General features: G+C 39.0%; 1 protein-coding gene across 1 annotated transcript in view; it reads left to right on the plus strand.

Annotated features, from left to right (window-relative positions):
- Nucleotides 1–4,145: 4,145 nt before the first annotated feature.
- The window catches only part of LOC139123877 (ankyrin repeat domain-containing protein 29-like), a 59,242-nt gene continuing 42,987 nt past the window's right edge, over nucleotides 4,146–20,400 (plus strand). Inside the window, exons 1-2 of the mRNA XM_070690029.1 lie at nucleotides 4,146–4,243; nucleotides 8,267–8,365. Of these exons, the coding sequence (XP_070546130.1) occupies nucleotides 4,151–4,243; nucleotides 8,267–8,365 (192 nt within the window). The 5' untranslated portion in view covers nucleotides 4,146–4,150. The remainder of the gene's footprint in view (nucleotides 4,244–8,266; nucleotides 8,366–20,400) is intronic.

The raw sequence follows: 20,400 nt of genomic DNA on the forward strand, positions 1-20,400 counted from the left end.
TGTGGTTCTTATAGGAATCATCCATAATTTGAAATCATAATAATCAATGAGGATCAGCTATCCAATTATTGTAACAAATACAGTGTAAGAAAACAAATTAGCTGTCAGAGCAGAATTATGGATCATAACAGCAGTTTCAAAGTAGAATTACAGGCATATCGACTCTGAAATATCGTTTAAATAACCAACACATAACAAGTGCTAGGTTTAATTTTGTGTATGTTGATCAGGTTTACAAATTTTATTTTCAATGACTTTCACGGCATTATGTTAGATTTTAAATAAATTCTCTGATTATATGAATGGAAACATTGCAAGTACAAAGTATAATGTGTTAGAGATTCAAAGCAACTTGTCATTATCTAAGGCTAAACAAGTCCTTTTACACATATTTAATGATTTTTCATTTCATCTGCAGGACAATTCATTGTAAATCAGTAATTATGTATTTCTCAAGAGTAACGATAGTGTTTTTGATAGCTGAATCAGACTGCATTGTGTATGCAAACAAATGAGGTTATCTGTTACAGTTCAAAGGCAACGCAACATATTGAATTTCAAATGTGGTCGTCATAAGAGTCATGCATAATTTGAAAATCAAATCAGAAATGATCAATGAGGATCAGCTATACCATTTTTGTAACAAATACAATGTAAGAAAACAAAGAGGTGTCAAAGCAGAATTATGGACCATAACTGCAGTCTCAAAGTAGAATTACAGGTATATTGACTTTGAAATATCGTTTGAATAAGCAACACTTTACAAGTGCTGGGTTTAAATTAGTGTATGTTGATCAAGTTTCCAACTTGTATTTTCAATGACTTTCACGAAATTATGTTAATTTGTTACAATCTAATCAGTGAATACGAATGGAAACATTGGAAGGACAAGTTTAATGTGGTAGAGATTCAAAGCAACTTGTCATTATCTGAGGCTTAACGCAAAGGAACGACACGGAGACAAGTGTTTGGCCGAAATCCGGGGTTATGCACGTACTGCCATGGCGGGGGCAACGAGGCGTCATAGCAGCCTGGATGGCGGTACCGGGGTTATCGGTACCGTGCATCGGGCAACGTGCTACCAGTCGCCCGCGGCAGACCCATGACAGTACCCCCCTGGAACTTTATTATGTAAAGTTAGCGATATGGAGACATACAGTATCTTGTATTGTGAACTGCTAGCCTGCAGCGAGTTTTTTTTTTTTTTTTTTTTTTTTTTAGTGGAGGTAGGGTGGGAATTTTGTGGTGAGAACTTGAGCGTGGCAGAAGTTGAAATGGACGATCGTGGCTTTGATCGTACTGATATGCGCATGGATAATGACGTGGCAAGGGTGACGCAAGTTGTTTAGATAACGGTAAATTTGAAGGCGGTTGGTAGATAAGGTTACGTCTCCAGTGCATCCAGCAGGCAGTAGAAGTAGTGGCGCATGGTGACCCATACTTAGCAGGTCTAAACCCTTCTCCCCGTGTCCCTCCAGACGTTTACAATGATTATAGCAAAGCCATAATCACCCATTAACGCAAAGGAACGACACGGAGACAAGTGTTTGGCCGAAATCCGGGGTTATGCACGTACTGCCATGGCGGGGGCAACGAGGCGTCATAGCGGCCTGGATGGCGGTACCGGTTATCGATACCGTGCATCGGGCAACGTGCTACCAGTCGCCCGCGGCAGACCCATGACAGTACCCCCAAATTATGGCCAAACCGCGGGAATGCATGACTGCGGTGCGGCAGTAAAGCAGCCCCCCCCCCGTGGTGACCATGCGCCATTGGGAGATTTCTCATAGTATATGTTCATTGTTCCAAACGTTTGGTGTCTCTATAGTTCATGTAGCACCATTACATCATTGGCGTTGTCCATCGAGAACAGAGTCCTACGTCAAATTGTTGGCAAGTTGTGAGTACCTTCGGTAATATGTCGAGGGTCTCCTATGGTGTCATGATGTAGATCTGGTACGCGTCACTCCTCCATTTGTCCAATGTCTTTATGAGCCAACCAGGTAAGCTGGCTTCGGCGGTGGTTGTGGCGGCACCACCGCGGAAGCCATGTCCCCAAATTGAACAGGCGACTAATATTGGGTACATCTCTTTCCATTCTCTTGCCATCCCATGGCAGAGGTGGCACGGCGAATGGGGCAATTGTGTGGCCCAGGTGCAGTTTGTTTATTATTGCGTTGGAGATGGTATCCGGGGTTGATCGTTGCTGACTGGCGTTGCGGGTGTAGCGCGGTGTTTGGTTTCCACTGGAGCTGATGTCGGCACCATGGGTGAGGTCGTGGATGAGGCTGGCTGTGAATTGTTTATGCGGGTGGTCGTGCAGGGCAGCTGGAAGCTTAGTGAGGTTATTGGTGTCGTCGGCTGTAGCATTGCGATTGTCGCTGTGTGGATGGTCGCTCCCTCGAAAGGGCTGGGGGGTCTCTTGTTTGGTGCCTTGGTGGTGTTGCAAAGCATTATGGTCGGTCGCGTTACACACGGAGCACTTGTGTAGCCTGCCATATTGGCAGGGGGTCTTGCATGAGCCTCGGTTGAAAGATCGACATACCTGAGGTTCGTCGTACTGTTTCTTGTTCGCTGAGCTCTCCCAGTAGTATGGGTTGGTATCGCTGCTGCGTAGGTTTGGGCAGTCGGTCTTCACATGACCATGTTGGCCACAGGCGAAGCAGGAAGGGCGCAGGAGGTGTGGCTGGTTGAGGAAGTGCTGGAAATGGAGGTCTGGGTTTGGCTTGCTCCAGTTGGCCCTGTCTGGGTAGCGGGCAGCGTACAGGCAGAAGAATTGTCATACGTGAGCCAGCTTGTAGGCAGCAGCTTTGGAGGTGATGAAACGAAGGTAGGTGGCCATGGGGATCGCCAAATGTGGGTAGTAGAATGTTCGATATGAGAAAAAGATGAGGAAGCACTGTAACCAGGTGTCAAAGTCGTCGATAGTTTTCCGCTTCACCTCGGTTGTGAATGTGGCTACGCCACGGTTGTCTGGAGCGAAAGCTACTTGTGTCTTGGTAGCCTGGGTTGAGTTGGGAGCTAGGGCATCCGGGTGTTAGTCACCAAATTCGATGAACTTACCGAGGTTAGCCAAGGCGTTGAGTGTTGATTGATCGACGTATGGCAGTAGCATGTCGGCTGGGGGTATTGCTGCAGAAGATTTGCCCGTTGGCCCGGCGCTAGGTGGTGGGCGCCATGGCGGTGCATTGTGACCAGCTGGCTGGGCGGGTTGAGCGTAGGGCGCAGCCATATTGTCCAGGTTGTTGTTATGAGGTGCGCCGCCATCGGTAGGGTGGTCCCGGATGTGCGCAGCGCCACCACTGGTGGTCGAGTCGGGTGGGGCAGCTGTAATGGCGGGTTGATATCCATTACGATTAGCGAGATGATTACTTGGGTGGGCTTGAGAAAGCACCGAGCTGGACGGAGCGGCGAGCGTCGTCGGCCCGGCGGCGATGAGTGAAGCAGGTGATAGTGCACCAACGACTGTATCAGTTGGCTGGACTTGCAGGTTGGGCGTCGGGATAGGCGCCGGTGCTGTAGTGTTGGTAGTTGGCTGCCGTAGTTCCCGTCGGATTGAATCAATGGCGCTTGCGATGCCGGTTTTGGCGACGTGGTCTGACATTGCTGGATCGGCTGCCGCTGTGGCGGTTGTCGGCACGCCGCTCAGGCAGGGTTGGTTGGTGTGGTTTCTGTCGGTACTGACTGGGTTAGTAGGTATTTGCCGAGGTGCGTGGGCGTCTCTTCGCCCTCGCCGATGTACGGGTGGCCGCCTGTGTGCGTGGCCCCTGCTTTTCTTCGGTTTTGGCATGGTGAATTTTGTGGTGTGAACTTGAGCGTGGCAGAAGTTGAAATGGACGATCGTGGCTTTGATCGTACTGATATGCGCATGGATAATGACGTGGCAAGGGTGACGCAAGTTGTTTAGATAACGGTAAATTTGAAGGCGGTTGGTAGATAAGGTTACGTCTCCAGTGCATCCAGCAGGCAGTAGAAGTAGTGGAGCATGGTGACCCATACTAGCAGGTCTAAACCCTTCTCCCCGTGTCCCTCCAGACGTTAACAATGATTATAGCAAAGCCATAATCACCAATAAACAATTCTTTAACAGTTGCTTTCCAGCTGATTACACGTCAATAACGATTTTTCATTTCACTTCCAGGATAACAGAATGCCAGTGCATCTTGCTTCTTGGAAAGGACACCTTGATATTGTGAAGTATTTTGTTGCAACTCTTGGTATTGACAAAGAAGTCAAAGGAAATGTGAGTTTTCTTTCAATAAAGTAGTTAATTTTTTAAAAGAGTGGAAAAATGCTTTAGGAATTTTATCCCCGTATAAGACCAACTTTGAGATTTGAAAACCTTTATTTTTACAATGCAATATTTATGATATTGTCAATTAAATTAAACTTGTTTTTGACATACCTGAAGTGTTTATATTTCATTTTTAGAATTTTAACTCCTTTGTTGTCGTATGTACATGAGAATAGGAGCTGGCTTATCAAATAGCTAATTAGTCACTTAGTTTGATAAAGACAGAGGAATATATAATGGACTGAAACCTTTTTCAAATGTCAATAGAAATTTTCAACTCTAACAGGGAAGACCTGATAAACACAGATATTCATGTCAGTATGATCTAAGTCTCTGTATTTAATATTGGGAATGCAAGTTGATTGGTAATTAAGATTACGAAGTTGGAGGTACTGCATTCAAGGTTTTGACAGAAATAGCTCCAGCTAGACAAAATGAGATTGAAAGAGCAGAAAATAATCAAATCGTGGTTTTTGCAGGAAGTCATTGCAGAAATACCAAGAGGCATATTTTTCTTCAAACAAATGTAAGCCTTTCAACGTTCAGCTGTTATGAAAAAATACAAAAGATCACTCATGAACTATAAATACAATTATATATATATATACAGGGTTTTACATGACGCGCATTTCTGCGTCCTTTACGCATAAAACCGGACGCAGGACCCCTCAAAAACTAAACCACGCGTCCCTTGGGACGCAGCAATATCTGTTGCTGGTGTACACCTTGCGAAGCTGCTGAACACGTAACACATCCCAGTAAACCTTACCGACCCCGTACTTTAATGGAATGCTCCATAGTGCATTGGCCTCCACTGTTTCATAACCAATGGTAACCGCGGAAACAAATTCTATTGCTGTAAAAAGTTACTTTCAAAATGTAAACTGATTCTTAATTGGTCGATTTCTTGTTTGTGTCGATTAACACATGTTTATGCATCATGGATCAGGCCGATCTGCGAAGGTTTTTCGGCGGCCGCAGCAACCAGCACCATGCAGGTTTGGTCGAGGCCGAAACGGCAGCTACGCCATGCGATACTGATACATCAGGTCCCCCGACCAAGTCAGCAAAATTACGAACATTCAACAGAAGTTGACTCAATAGATTTACTATAAATGGCTTCGATATTCTGAAGAGCGAAACGTCATAGAATGTGGTGTATGTTTGAAAGCGAATGTTACATGCCCGTTCATGGAAGGTTTTTGTAATTTTCAACATTCAACTCTCACTCGTCATCAGGACTCGAAAAGTCGTCTCACAAGCGTTAAAATCCTAAGCATGAGGACCGGCAGTTGCAGGGTAAGAGCACAGTTACGAGTGGAGTGATACGTAGCGGTAAGAGTAACGAACTCGAGGCGTACGCTGCACAATTACGTACTGTTTATCTGATCGCTAAACGTGACCTTCCATGCGATGTATTCACTGACATCATTCATCTGCAGAATCTGAACGGCTTAGACATTGAATATTATAAACGTCCTCAGATAGTTATGGAGTTTGAAGAGTGTATTCAACGTGCGATCGAGAAGTCCCTGATTGATAGCATACATGCAAGTGACGTCATCGGTATAATGTTGGATGAGACTTGTGTTGCAATATATGTTCGATATATTCAGAATGGCGAGGCGAATTTTTCTTTCCTCTGTAACCTGCAAATTACAGATGCCAATGCTGCAGAGATTGAAAACGCCTTGATTGAATTTTTGACTAGGAAAGAAATCTGTGACGCAGCCGTGGACAAAATATATGGACTAGGAACAGACGGGGCGGCCGTAATGACCGGCCGTTTGAACGGGTTGGGTGCAAAATTAAAAGCCAGAAATCCCAACCTTGTTCAAGTGCATTGTGTTGCACATTGATTGAATCTTGCTGCTTCCCAAGCAGGCAGAGATATTGAATATTGCAAAGAATATAATATAATCCATTCATTGTATAAATACTTCATTGAATCTAGTGTGAGATATGACAAACTTAGGGAAATTCAAACTCTGTTGAATGGGAAAACAAAACAAATTACTGAGGCTACATCTGTTCGCTGGCTGTCGGTCGAATCAGCTGTCAAGATGGTTTTCATCAGTTTTGAGCCAATTGCCTTGGCACTTGCAAGTGACAAAAAAGGGGGAAAGGCTGATGAGCTGTGAAATTTATCTCTAATTCATTGTGTCTGCTATTCACTGCCTTATTGATTGATGTTCTTACTGTCATTGGAATTTGAGCCTACATTTCAGAAAGATTCTGTCACCTCTTATATCAAAAAAAGTGTTCAGTCTACTAGGGACACATTGAATAGAATGACTAATGATTCACACACTGTCAGAGACGTCTTTATGATTTGGGTGATGTTCCTGGCAATGGTCAGAAAAACACATACAAAAACATTCAAAATACTGACAATCAGCCACTCAGACAGAGGTTCTGTGATGCAAGAGAAAATTATATCAACAAACTGCTGCAGAATTTAGATAGCAGATTTCCAGATGATGAGATGAATATTTGGAGTGTTTTGATGTGATTCTCAACCCACACAGATATCCTGAAAATGTGGCTAACCTACCTGACTATGGGGTCAACCAGCTTGATCAACTGTTGATTCATTATAACAATACACCAGGTATTGATGCTGATAGAGCTAGGGCACACTTCCTTGTTTACAAACACTTCACAAGATCTCATAGGAGGCACTGAATTTTGATATGTATATCAAGCTGTTGCTAACTGATTTTACAGAGGAGTATCCTGATTTTGCCATCCTAGCTAAAATTGCTCTTGTCATACCAGTGTCCTCTGCCCCATGTGAAAGGGGCTTTTCAGTACAAAATGCCATCAAACAGAGGGCACGAAATAGACTCAATCCTCAAAAGCTTAATAGACTAATGTTCATCAAACTGGTTGGCCCCATCATAGATGATTTTGACTTCATGAACACTGCTACTGTAGGTTATTTGCTGAAGGAGCTGCTGGCAGAGTGTGAACTCAAACCTACTGGACTTGCTAGGTGTATGCCATTTCAGAGTATGAAATTACTTACCTTCTTGTCAATTTGACAAATTTGAATATTTGTTCAAATTTCACGTTGTGAACTTGTCATTAAAGTTATGAGATAATATCATGAATAATGTTCTTTGAATTGATCAATGAGGGCCCTCAGTATGAACTAGAATTTTCATGTAGGAATTATTTTAAGAAATATGCAACTATTTGCTGTGTGTTTTAATACTAATTGAACACAGTGAAGACCATGGCATTGATAAACTATAAAACATTTTTGTGAAATAAATTGGGACCCCCATATTTTGATGTAGGACTCCCATTTTCTAACACCAGGAGTCCCAGGGACTTTCAAAAGTTAAAAGTGATGTAAAACCCTGTATATATATATATATATATATATATATATATATATATATACATGGGTACATTTTGATATTTAGATCCTGATATAAGTGCCTACATCATCTTCTAATTTTTGATTGAACTGGGACAAGAAACTTGATTTCATGAAAATGATAAGGACACATAGTGGACTGTGCAGAAGTGCTCAGCACTGTATTAGGATCATTAATATGACTAATTGTAATTATTCAATATATTTCCTCCCCTAGATCAAGTTTGTGAACTCTGTTTTACTGTTGATAGTGTATTGACATACAAGTATACCTCATGCATTGAATACAATTATATAGATTAGATATTTAGATCCTGATATATGTGCCTACATCATCCTCTAATTTTGATAGAAATGGGACAAAAAACTTGATTTCATTGAAATGATAAGGACACATAATGGACTGTCCAGAAATGCTCAACACTGTATTATGGTCATTAATATGACTAATTGTAATTATTCAATATATTTCCTCCCCTAGATCAAGTTTGTGAACTCTGTTTTACTGTTGATAGTGTATTGACATACAAGTATACCTCATGCATTGAACACACATCTATATGTTTAACTCTTCAATTACACTGTAGATCAATAAAACTCCCCTGATAAATGCTGCTGAGGGTGGTCACAGTGAAGTGGTGAAATATCTACTTGGTATTGGTGCTGACATTGAAGCTGTTACATCAGTAAGTGTTTGATAGGATATTCATAAAACATTGACTTTGTTACTCATCAACATTTATGCTGATCATTGTTTATATTGTGTCAAATTGAAATGCAATAATCTCAGGTAAGATAAATCATATCAGTTAAGTGTTAACTCGCGTAGCCCAGTCATACAAGTTAAGTATAGGTAGTAAGTATCGATCCTTGCAGCATCATTGCAGTTTAGTAATGTGAATAGCATCAGAATTATGGAGAAATCAATAACAAAGTGTTGCAGCACAGTGATGTCATCTATGATGTAATCACAGCAAACCAATCAAATTCTTATCAGTTTATCCTTTTATCTTTCAAATGAATTGATAAATTGTTATTCATTTGTTGAAATATTGGATTACATCAGGCATAGTGTTGATCAGACATGAAAAGTTAATTACCAATTATCGTGATCAGAAAACACATTTGAGAGACAATGAATTAAACACGACACTAAATACAATCAGGACAAAATAGCAAAACTTAGTATACCTACTTTGAGAGCCTTTTGTTTGCAGTGTTTGTTGTTAGGAAATTGACATTTTGGATGTAAAATTTGACAATATATCAGACAGATCTCATAGTTAACAAGCTGAAGAAATATTTGAGGGCAAAATTTACCATTCTACGTATAAAATATATTCCAACAAATTGCATCTGAAAACAAAAAAATGTTACTTAAACAGCAAGATGTAAGAATATTAATAAATTGGAAGTCATGATTTGATATCAAAATTCTTTGACAACAAACAAAAATTTAGAAGGGAGATTGAAAGGTGAAAGATAAAATATATTCAAATCAAACCGTACATCAAAGCTTTCATTATGATATTAATTAGCTTTAAATACCGGATAAAAAGAAGAGCACATACTATATAAAGAGACACAATACAAGTAACATAAACGGAGAACACAAATATTGCGGCGTTTTTATTATTAATGAAAGGTTATGAAATGTCAATGCTTTATAAAGCAGAGTGAATACCTTTTCAATGTATAATGACTGTACATTTTTCAAACTCATAAGTTTTCTGGGCAATTTTAGTTAGTACTTGTGTTTGGCACATAAGGAAATCAACCCATTGGACGCTGATAATGATTTTATATCACTGTCAATCAAAACTTGTGCAAATCAAGATACCAGTCCACCAAATGAGTACATAATGTGGATGAGCATTCGCTTCAAATGCTAACAGTGACAAAAAGTGAATATAATAAAACACATTTCTTGGGAGACATGTTCAATAGTTACGTGTATAATAGTATTTATCAAGCATTGACTTTGTTACTTATGACACATTCATTTGCAAACATTCAATACATGGAAGTTGTATAATAGTATCTACAATTTTAATAGCAATTTCCCTTACCGAAAATTATTTCTACTGCAAATTTGCCGTAAGTTTGCTGCAAATATGCAGCAAGCTATACCTTGCAGGAAGGAGTTGCAGAAGTTTGCAGGTAGATGTGACCCTCCTGCAAACCCTTAAGTCAGTTTGCAGCAAATTTGCGGTAAACGACTAAGTTGCTGCAAATTTGCGGCAAACCAGATTATTGCTGCAAATATGCAGCAACACATGATTGACATATTTCCCACTATTTCATTACCAGGGAGTACACACTACACACTGAGTACTGTTGCACTTCGTGACCAGTCATGTGTAAGCAACATAAAATTGATCTTTCATTTATATTTTATGTTCCTTATTTCATAACAGACAATCCACTTTTTAAATTATAATAACTGGTAATGCTAGATAATGAACAGCTTCAGTTATGCTGGTGAAAGCATTGCATGGATATAGAGTGCATCTATAGTATATACTGTAGTGACATGATGTAATAAAAGTGCCCTTTGACAATCTGGTTGGGTAAATTATGGTTGGATCGAAAACTGAATTTTCAGGGAAACAAATTTTTGAAACAGGGACTTGTCTGTCTTGCAAGTTACACCCTGTATTTTCTGCGAATGATACCAAAATGCAAACAGTTTCGAACAAAATGTGCGTTTGATGATGGTCTGTAAGGACACGTCGTAGACTTTTGTTACTGCAAATCTGTACAGTAATGTTTCCGCTACTACCTCCAAGCAGAGTAGTGGCTGTGCTCCAAGCTATTCATCCCATCAATATAGTACATGTATACGGTACGTACAATGCACTGCAGCTTACAGTCTGTCCCATCGATGCCGCTGACAAAATCTCGCCTTCTGATAACATGGGTCGAGGTAAAAGGCTTTTGTCCATGTTTTCAGCGTTAGAGTTGTATTGCCGAGCACAAATTTGAGATTTAGGATTACACTCCATCCCGAGTCGCTGTACGAAAATTCAAAGCGCCGCTTCACCAACGTCCAACACGTACTGTGTATCAGCTGCGAGCAGCCGACATGTTTACACTCTCCGGTCACGGTTCATCAAGGTCAGTTCGCGCATTGATATTGATTCTTCGTGCTGAAAGAATTTTTACTCTCTTTTTAGTCTTTCAATGATAAAAATAACCATTTTCATTAAACTAATAAATTAAATGCTATATTAAGTATGAAATATAACGGATTGGTGCAGATGTAGAGTCAATTCCAGCATTTAAAACGGGACTACATTATCAATCACGTAATGATTTATAGATCGCACTTCCGATATCGTCATGAGGCTTGATCGGCGCGAAGTTAGATTAAATACCATCGGCCAGTGTCGGCTGCGTACTTGTGAGCAGGGAGTTTTCTAGTGGACAATTTCGTGATCTCTCTATGGAATCGCCAGCCAAATGATATCACATAGTTGCAAAAACGTGTATACAGTACCAGGGACAGGCGGAGTTCTAAATTTGTGAACGCGAGCGGCAGTAAAGATGCCGACTATATTTTCTGAGTACGGTATTTACACACAGCACGGTGAGACCTGCAACCGGACCGGGAATCGTCCAGCGGTCTGCAAGCCGTTCAGCAATGTAAGTCAATGTACCGTTCGTCTGTACATCGATCGCTATAATTATGTTCTGTAATCGTTGTATTGCAATCTTTACCTAAAGATAAATTTTCGTTGAGTACTGATTCATACTGAATGCACTTTCGTTTCACAACAGTTACTTACAGTAAGTGCTGAGATTTTTGCAGATTGTCGCCGTCGTGTATGTAAACAACATACGGCGAGTTGTCCGTTGTCGGACATTTTAATCAGTATTTATTTAATTTCGATCATGAATATTTATGCATTTTCTGCTTCAATTTTTCAACTTGATTTTGTCTCATTTTCAAATAATTATCGATTTCTTTCATGAAATTTACAATGTTTGGTCAAACGGTAAAGACTTACACTCTTCCCTGAACGATTTATATTTTTCAGAATCCATTGCTGGTACACTATAGGGACAAGAAATTCAGAGAACAGAAAGCCAAATCGCAGCCTTTGACAGTAATGTAAATGTTACATGAAACTTCTCAAGTCAAAAGAAAATCTTGACATGATCATGACACTTATGTGGCATGAAATGAACATGGCATATAATATAAATTGTACCACAATTGAATTTAACCTTTTTTTCTCTGTCATCTTTTTGTTTATAACAACTTTATTTGCGCTGACCATTGTTTCTCGTGAAACTGGTATTTCAGAGTTAAGTTGGATAAATAATATTTATATATTGGCCGACTGTGGACAGCACAAGATGTGTTTTATCCAACTAAACTCTGAAATACCAGTTTCACGAGAAACAATGGTCAGCGCAAATAAAATAATTTGCTGTATGGAGTTTGCGGCAAATTTTCAGTAACATTCAAATTAATTTGCCGCAAGTTTGCTGCAAGGATTGTGCCGCAAATTTGCTGCAAAGAGTTTGCAGCAACGTTGCGGCAGGGAGTTTGCTGCATATTTGCAGCAAGTTCACAAGAAACCTAATTTGCATCTGAAAAATGAACCACCCGCATATTTGCGGCAAATAGTTTGCTGCAAATTTACTGCAAAGCTTGCGGCAAATTTGCAGTAACAGTTTGCGGGAGGCCTTAAATTTCGGTAAGGGGCTGCCGTCAATTTCGGTCTAGTCAATTCAGATAAATATTCCTAATTAGTTCATTAAAGTTCATTAAATATGTAAATAATGAATTGGCTGAAGTAAAAATGCTTACTGATTTCAAAAATGTTGTATCATAGTATCATCAATGTGCATAGAAACTTTCATCAATTTTGGTCGTGTAGACAAGTGATCATTCAGTATTTGCCTCTTCCGTAAGTGGGAATGCTGTTCCTCTCAAGTGAACAAAGAAGAAATTCATGGTAATTAGCTGACAGGGTAATGATATGATTCCAAAAGTAGTTCAACAGTTTCAACGCAGGTTCATTTAGGATTTTTTGTTAGCAAAAAAAAATGAATTTCAGGCGTAAAGAAATATTAAGAAAAGAATGAAGACAAAAATACCAGATTAGGGAAAAATTACATCTCATTATTGGTGCAGATCAGTGCAACATGGTAGCAGACTATGCTGTGCCATACCAGGCAGTCTGTGACACAGTAATAGTTATACCGTTCAAACCCATAATCCAGAATCATTTATGATTTTTTGTTTTGCAAGAAAAAAATTATGTTACTGCAAGTGATGCAACTGAAATTCAAAATGTGTATATTCGTAAAATAAACAATTATTATAAACTAACAGTGGCATTTTTATAAATACAATTGTTTCCCTTATATTATTTTCACAGAGGCACCAATAATGAGATTTTAAAACAATTTACAAAGTATATTTTAATGGTTTAAATGAGAGGTAGTAAAAACGCAAATAACTGGAAAATGATCTTTCTACACGACTTTGGAATATGATTGCTGCCAGATATGATTGTTCAGTTGTTATGTCATAAATTTGTCTGGGAATACTGAAACTGTCAGTTATTTGCATCTAATAAATATGCATGATCATGTTTCATCACATCAACACAACTAGTATCGATTATCCAGCAAAATATCACCAGAAATGATCAATGTAATTATTGAAAGGCGTACTTGATGAGGTCAAGATAGTGATGTCATAGTGCTCAGGAAATTAAAGATAATTGTATTTTCATAGAACTGAGCTCAAATTCGCAAGCTGAATTATGAAGGCATATAAGTTTGATCTTTGATGTACACACTAACCATTGCTACTTTCATTAATCACATAAATTTGTTACTGTAGCAAGCAGGGTTCGAAATTAATTTTTTTGTTTGGTGGTCAAGTTTGACCACCAGATTCAAATTTTGGTGGTCAATTGCAAAATTTGGTGGTCCAAAAAATTAGTAATATCAGAGTGTAATTCTTGTGGAGGTTGGGGTCCATGGGGGTGAATAGTGGGCTGTACATTCTGCTTTGGAACCATTTCACCATGCTGCTACACATGTTAAGTTGGTTTATATGTATGTGGATGCCAGTAAATCCACTGGAAAATTTTCAGTCATTTACAGATCAACTTGACTACTGCATGAGTGACTGACTGACTGGTTATATGCAAAGGACTTGAGTTACAGATTTTAAGTTTTGACAGAATTACTGTGTAATAAAGAAATGACAATTACTGCTTGTATAACATGGCAATTATTGCATTTTTTTGGACTATCATGAAGTTTTGTATGTGTCACTTTAATGACTATAGACGAAATTTGCTAGGAGATGTTATTCAACGTTTGCAGATTTTATCACAATAATCATAGTAGTAAACAGTAAAACAAAGAGAGACATTGTCTATTTAAAGGAACACTCAGTTGAGTAGTGGAGTGGGGTTGAAGGACTGACATTGAACCACAGTGGAGGGACTGTGATTGAACAGACAAGACGTGTACTACATAACTGCTAAAATACAATGTATCTATCTCTGAGGACAATATATTGTTTCTGGATACTCCTAGCAATAAACTGTGAGAGGCATGTAAGATTTACAGCTCTGCAGTGCACTATTGTGACCAACAGTGTTTCATCTAGCCTACACCGGGGGGGGGGGGGGGGGGGGGGGGGACTGGTCCCCCTCTGCAGGAATTTTTGAGGGGGATTTTAAATTTTTTTTGGGGGGGGGAGATTTAACTAAAACATATAACCACGGCTTTACAGGTAACTTTTAATGTTGCAATGATGTCACTTGTGATACACATACTACAAACCATAAATCACTTGCTTACACAATCCAAGCTGCTGGCTGCAAACACCATCCTATATAAGATGTTTTCAAAAGTCAACAAATTTGAGTATCTCTATTGTGAATGTATGTAGAGCTTAGAAGAGTGGCGGATGGCTCATTAATATTCGAAAGCATTAATATTCCTGGAAAACGTAGCGTAATTTGTATGCTACATTATATTCTGTATGTTTGTTAACAGCTAGCCATGTCCACTGTACATGAACCTTCAAGGGATTTTTTTCATTTTTAACTGAACTGTGTGTACTTACACAAAGCAAGAAAAATCTTTAGTAGTTATAAAGGAATGCTTTCCTATCTTCTGAAAAAATAATATATATTTGTTTGTCACGTTTTTACTGTGCTTATATCATCCCTAACCACAGCAGAGTTTGGATCAAGATTGCCCTATACAAACCTGTTAGCTGTATTTTTCTAGTGACCTAGCTGGTCTTGTAGTCTTGTGCGCAGACTCAGTAAAGTTAAAACGAACAACTTAGGAGGTCTCTGTCTGCCGTGTTTTGAATGTGGAGTTTCTCGATGTCAGATTCGCTCCAATTGCTTTTTGTCAGTCATTTTACAGTGGGAAAATAACAAACAGAAATGTTGGTTGTCATCAACAGTTAACTTTAGGGTTTATTTGCCCGAAAAATAAGTCAATGTTTGTTCACTGAATTCAAAAACCGGGCCCATTGACACTACAGCTTGCTTGTGACTCTCATTGCATGCAATCCCGTTACAGTGCCAATGTCATTCACTGAACTGAAAACGTTTCTGTAACAGTAGAGTCAAATTTCCGAGTCAATTTTTGCTACCAGAATTATTTTCATAGTGTTACGGACATTCATACTATGCACAAAAACTTCAGTTTGTCCCCTGTTCTCGATCGTACAGAGATAATGAGACAAGGGCAATGAACTTTTGTGAACGTAACTCTCAATGGGCTGACATGCTTTCATATGCAAAATCAGCTACGGAAAGTACAAAAAGTATCAAAATCGAACTAAAATTAGTTCCTTTCATGTAAATGTTCTTGCTACACCTATACAATGCCTGTTGCCAAAGTATTAACAGGTGCCGATAATGGGTCAAAAGCATCGAAGTGTGACACCCGTGAATATGCCATTCCAGCCAGCTCAGTGCAGTGCGCGATGGGTCGCCCCTTCTGCGTACACTTGGCGGCGCGCAGCACACCCGGGCAGCACACCAAAGAGGGGGAATCGCGCAATCGCGCAGCCTAGATGAAACACTGCTCCAAAAACTTGGTGGTCAAGATTGACCACCAAAAATAGAATCTGGTGGTCCAAATTAGATAATTGGTGGTCTTTTGACGCATGACCACCTGGTATTTCGAACCTGGTAGCAAGTATGAAGTCATTTATTTGAAACAACTATGAGTGTATGTAAAACCTTTTCTATCAGACTTTTGTGCTATAAGTTGACTTTTTCCTACATTTTCATATGATACTGTGACAGCTACTTGTGTTTTATTTGTGTTCAAAAATACTGGTTATTTTGCTAAGTCATCATAAAATAGATAAACAACTTTTTTATAATAGATAAAGTTCATAACTGTCTACCTGGTTTGAAATTAAGGTAGTATTCGCCTCGAAAGTGAAAGACTTTAAGATTTGCTTAAACTTCCTTAAATAATATTTCAATCATTCTCTTTCAAAATCAAGAAAAAAAATGGGGGTCACCGTGCAAGTTTTGGAAAAGAGAAACAAATTACTCAAGATTTACCAATATTTTGAATTCAAAATCGCCACCCTCCCTGTGTTAACTCAATGGAGAAAAAAATTGAATTTTCGATTTTTGAAAAACCTAAGCCGGTGAAAAATTTCTTACACAAAGAGCTTTAAAATGAACCCTAGCAAGTGGTAGATCAAAAAAGAATTGAAAAAGTTTGAGAGTCTGAATATCTATCCCCAAGGTGCGTTCTACTTTAAAAAGAATTCCCATAACAATCAATCACATTTCTCATGCAGTTATATGATTGTATATTGTTTAATGCGGTGATTTTATTGCTTCAAGTAAATGAATATGACGAAGGGTTCCCAAATTGCTACTCCACACATGGCCAAGGGGTACAATGCTTGAATGTAATTTGTAACTCTTTCATACCATTTACATTATTCATTAGAAAATTCAGGTTTGAACTCCTGGAATTTAGAAGCGCTGAATTCTAGCCCAGAGTTGAAAGATTAAAGGCAGACTGTATCCATAGTGCAGTTGCTGATTATACATGTATGTTGAAGCGACACATCAGAACCCCCAGGAAGTCATACTCCTAGTCTCGCATCCCAGACCTCCAACCTGGATGCTGCGCGAGCGGCAAAGCCGTGAGGCGTGAGTAACGGCAGGTTTCGAAGTCTGGCTAGAACAAGCGTGCTATATATACTGTCCAATAGATTGCTTCGAAAATCGGCAAGGTGAGAGAGACACATCTATTGCTTATTCATACTGTAGGCAGAGCGTCTCAAAATAGTCTTTGAACTCGACTGAATGATTGTGTCATTCATCCAGAAATGTTTCAATGGAAGTAAACTGCCCTACGTTGACCTCAGTACGACTTCATGAAATCACGGTTACTCTATCCCCAGCAACCATGATGAAATGGAAAAAAATTGCAAAACGCTCAATTCCATTGAAGAAAGTGGTGATGGACAGCCTGACACCGAAGCAGGAGGTAGCTACGAGAGTTATCTGGAAGGAAGCTGACATGATATGGCAAATCTCTCGTTTTATGATTGCTCCGGGCGTTGCTTCAATGCTTGCGATTGTCGATTGTCGACGTCATCATCAATGAAGTTTACTTTTTCCTTTTGCTATGTTCCAACGAAGCTCAGACTTTTGGCCCCATTCGACTGCCAATGAGCTGGTGGTAAATTGCCTCACAAATAAATTCTCACCGTAGATCTTAACTGGAGTGGGTTTTTTTCAGCGTGGGTGTATGAAACATGGTGGGAAAATGCGTTATGGTCGTCTGTACGCGGTGGTCCAAAGTTATACTTATTAGCATTGGAAAGACAGCCCACTTTTGACGTCATCACATTCCTGAGCAGTTGATTCTTGCCAGACCTCGTAACCTGCAGTTACTCCCACCTCGTGGCTTCGCCGCTCGCTCAGCATGCAGGTTCGAGGTCTGGCATGCGAGACTATCATACTCCCTAACTTCTCATTTGAACACAAAAATGTTACACCATCAAGATGAAGCCCTACTAAGAAATTATGATAGGTTGTGTTTCAATAGAGTGAAAATGGTGTATAAATTCATTGTCAATAATTTATTCCTCAGAAAATAAACATACATTTTTCATCTTTTCATCACAGAATTTGTTACAAAGTTGTCTTTTTAGATATCAAAAAGAGACTGAACTGGAGTAAATGATTCCTGTAAAGAAGGTTGTCTGCAAGTTTTTCCCCAACCTTTACTGGTCCCTCATTTTGCTGTAAAAATAAAACATCGTAAAAGGATGTAGTCTGCAATAAAATATAAACAAACTTAACTCTGAACACTTAATAATATTTCACATAAAATATGACAGAGTTATATTCCTCAGAAGCCAGCTGCCATCACTGAAAAATCCAACCACTTTAAAGATATTTTAGACCGAGTTTTCAAGGAAGAGCAAGCCAGTTATTTAATTTTGCAGTGAAGGCCTCTTAAAAGGTGTAGACATTTCCTTTTTAAAGACAAATTCAAATGTTGGCAACCAATTTTCACATCATGAGACCTTCATGTCATAAAGGAGAATATGTTATTTCAACATTTTTTTCAGTATATAGAGGCAGCTTGTATTATTGTATTTCTCCATTAGTTTTCAGTTCAAAGAATTATTGTAGTACCACAACTTAATTTCAAGTTTCATTGTTTTGCCCAATTTCATCTTATTAAGTATGGCCCCTAGATTATAACACAATAAATCATGTAAATTGGGGTGAAAATGTTGACTACAAATAAACAAAAAATATTTCATCATTGTATGCAAAGTGCTGAAGGCTTTGTAAACACATACAATGTGATCAGAAAACACCAACTGGGATTAAATTCTATCTTTGATCAACACACATTTAATTTATAAATCTGAATTAGGAGAAAAATGTATATTTTGTTTCAAAAGAATAATATGAATAATCTCTTTAAATTACACTACTGCCACTCTTAGGGGTTTTAATTTGCAGAAGTAACATGTATTTTATGTTTAAATGAACAAGTGCAGTCTTTCAGAGTTGAACCCCTTTTTTATGTTATTTACCGGTACACACATAAATTGAAGACTTGCTTGTAACAAATCACTCAAAACAAAATCGCTCATTGTAAATATAGGAAAGGACAATATTTGTAATCAACTGGCAAATAAATAAATATGTTATTGTTTTGGTTTGGTTTTTTATGTAACTCAATAGCTTTCTTGATAACTTGTGACATGGGTCGTTAAGTCAAGGTCAATTGCAAATCAGTATTGTGTTTCTCCACAGTAATTACATCGCTTCTGAGCTGAATGAGACTGCCTTGTGTAAGCAAATAATTCTATTTGGAAAAAATAAGTTGGTTTTTGATGCCAAAACTGCTTCGATGCTGTGCATTTCCGGTCTGGCCAGGGCGATGAAACTTAATCGCGATTGATTCATGTCTGTTGGAGTAATCTTTCTTGTGATGAGAAATTTGTGAACGTCTTTGCAATATGTTCCCATGATGAGTGTAAACTGATTCTTTGTTAGTAAAAATCGTCAGAAATGGTCCCGTGACTGTGATAAAATAGACACAGATGCAAAATCATTGCGAAGAATATAGTAAGAAATTCATATTCCAATATTTGCTGTCGTATTTCTCATTTTCCCACTTTTACACATTATGTATAAGAAGAGCAAGCAGGTGTTTGGCAGTCAATTGCTTCTATCATCATAATCTTGATCACAGCTATTTGGCGAGAAGACAGCGAGCACTTATAATCTCGCAAAATTATTGATATTATGACTTTGTGTTCAAAATGTTTGATCGAAGGCAGCAGCTCAAATCAACAGCCGTGGTATATTGGGAATCGTGTTTATCACTGGAAGCAGAACTACCTTGCTATCAACATTGTGTTATGTACCAAAGTACGCCCCTAAAGGTAATGCATCGGCGGTAACACATTGGTTTGCAATTGTCTAATTCTGCCCCGTCTTTTGTACCGTCCAGAAATTTCAAAGCTAGAAATTTTTACCCAGACATATAAATACAGCGATCTTGCATATTAATGATCATTCATGATTCCACTGTTTCTGTTGGCGTGCGTTGTCTTTTTTTTTCATTTGCCCCGTGGCCCCGGTAAGATATTTTCCATGCGATACGCAGTTTGAATTTTTTTCAAGGCAAATTTAGTATATTCCCAGTTTGTGGGGTAAAGTTGTCTATAGTGAAAGGTTGAGTTGACGCTGATAGAGTAGACGTCAGGCCCGGAACAGTTGACTGAGATCCGGTCGGTTTGGTGTCGTTTAGTCCAGAAACCTGCAAAGTTCTGTATGATTACCTTTCTGCATTTGGGTGTTTTAACTCATTTTTTTTTGGTCAAAGTAATTAATTCAGTAACAATATGTACGCCAGATTCCTTGTGTTGTTTTGTCACTGTCGTACGCGTATATGGACGGCTTTCGATTAAAAACGGTAAATGCATGCAAAGTTTAGTCAGTGACTGTTTACGCAGCAGTTGTCAATACGACTAGGATTTGCCACCATCTAACGACTGCAACTCCGCATCAATAGTCCATACGAAAATTTTGTGCTGAATAGAAGGAGACCAAAATTATGGTAGGTAAGATCGGTCCATTTTCCGTCAAAGTTGTTGATCTGAAAAATCTTCACTGTGCACAAACTACATGAGTGGCTGTTATAGGTCTATACA

Source organism: Ptychodera flava (genome assembly GCF_041260155.1).
Source record: "Ptychodera flava strain L36383 chromosome 23 unlocalized genomic scaffold, AS_Pfla_20210202 Scaffold_23__1_contigs__length_28996876_pilon, whole genome shotgun sequence".
NCBI classification, from domain to species: Eukaryota; Metazoa; Hemichordata; class Enteropneusta; family Ptychoderidae; genus Ptychodera; species Ptychodera flava.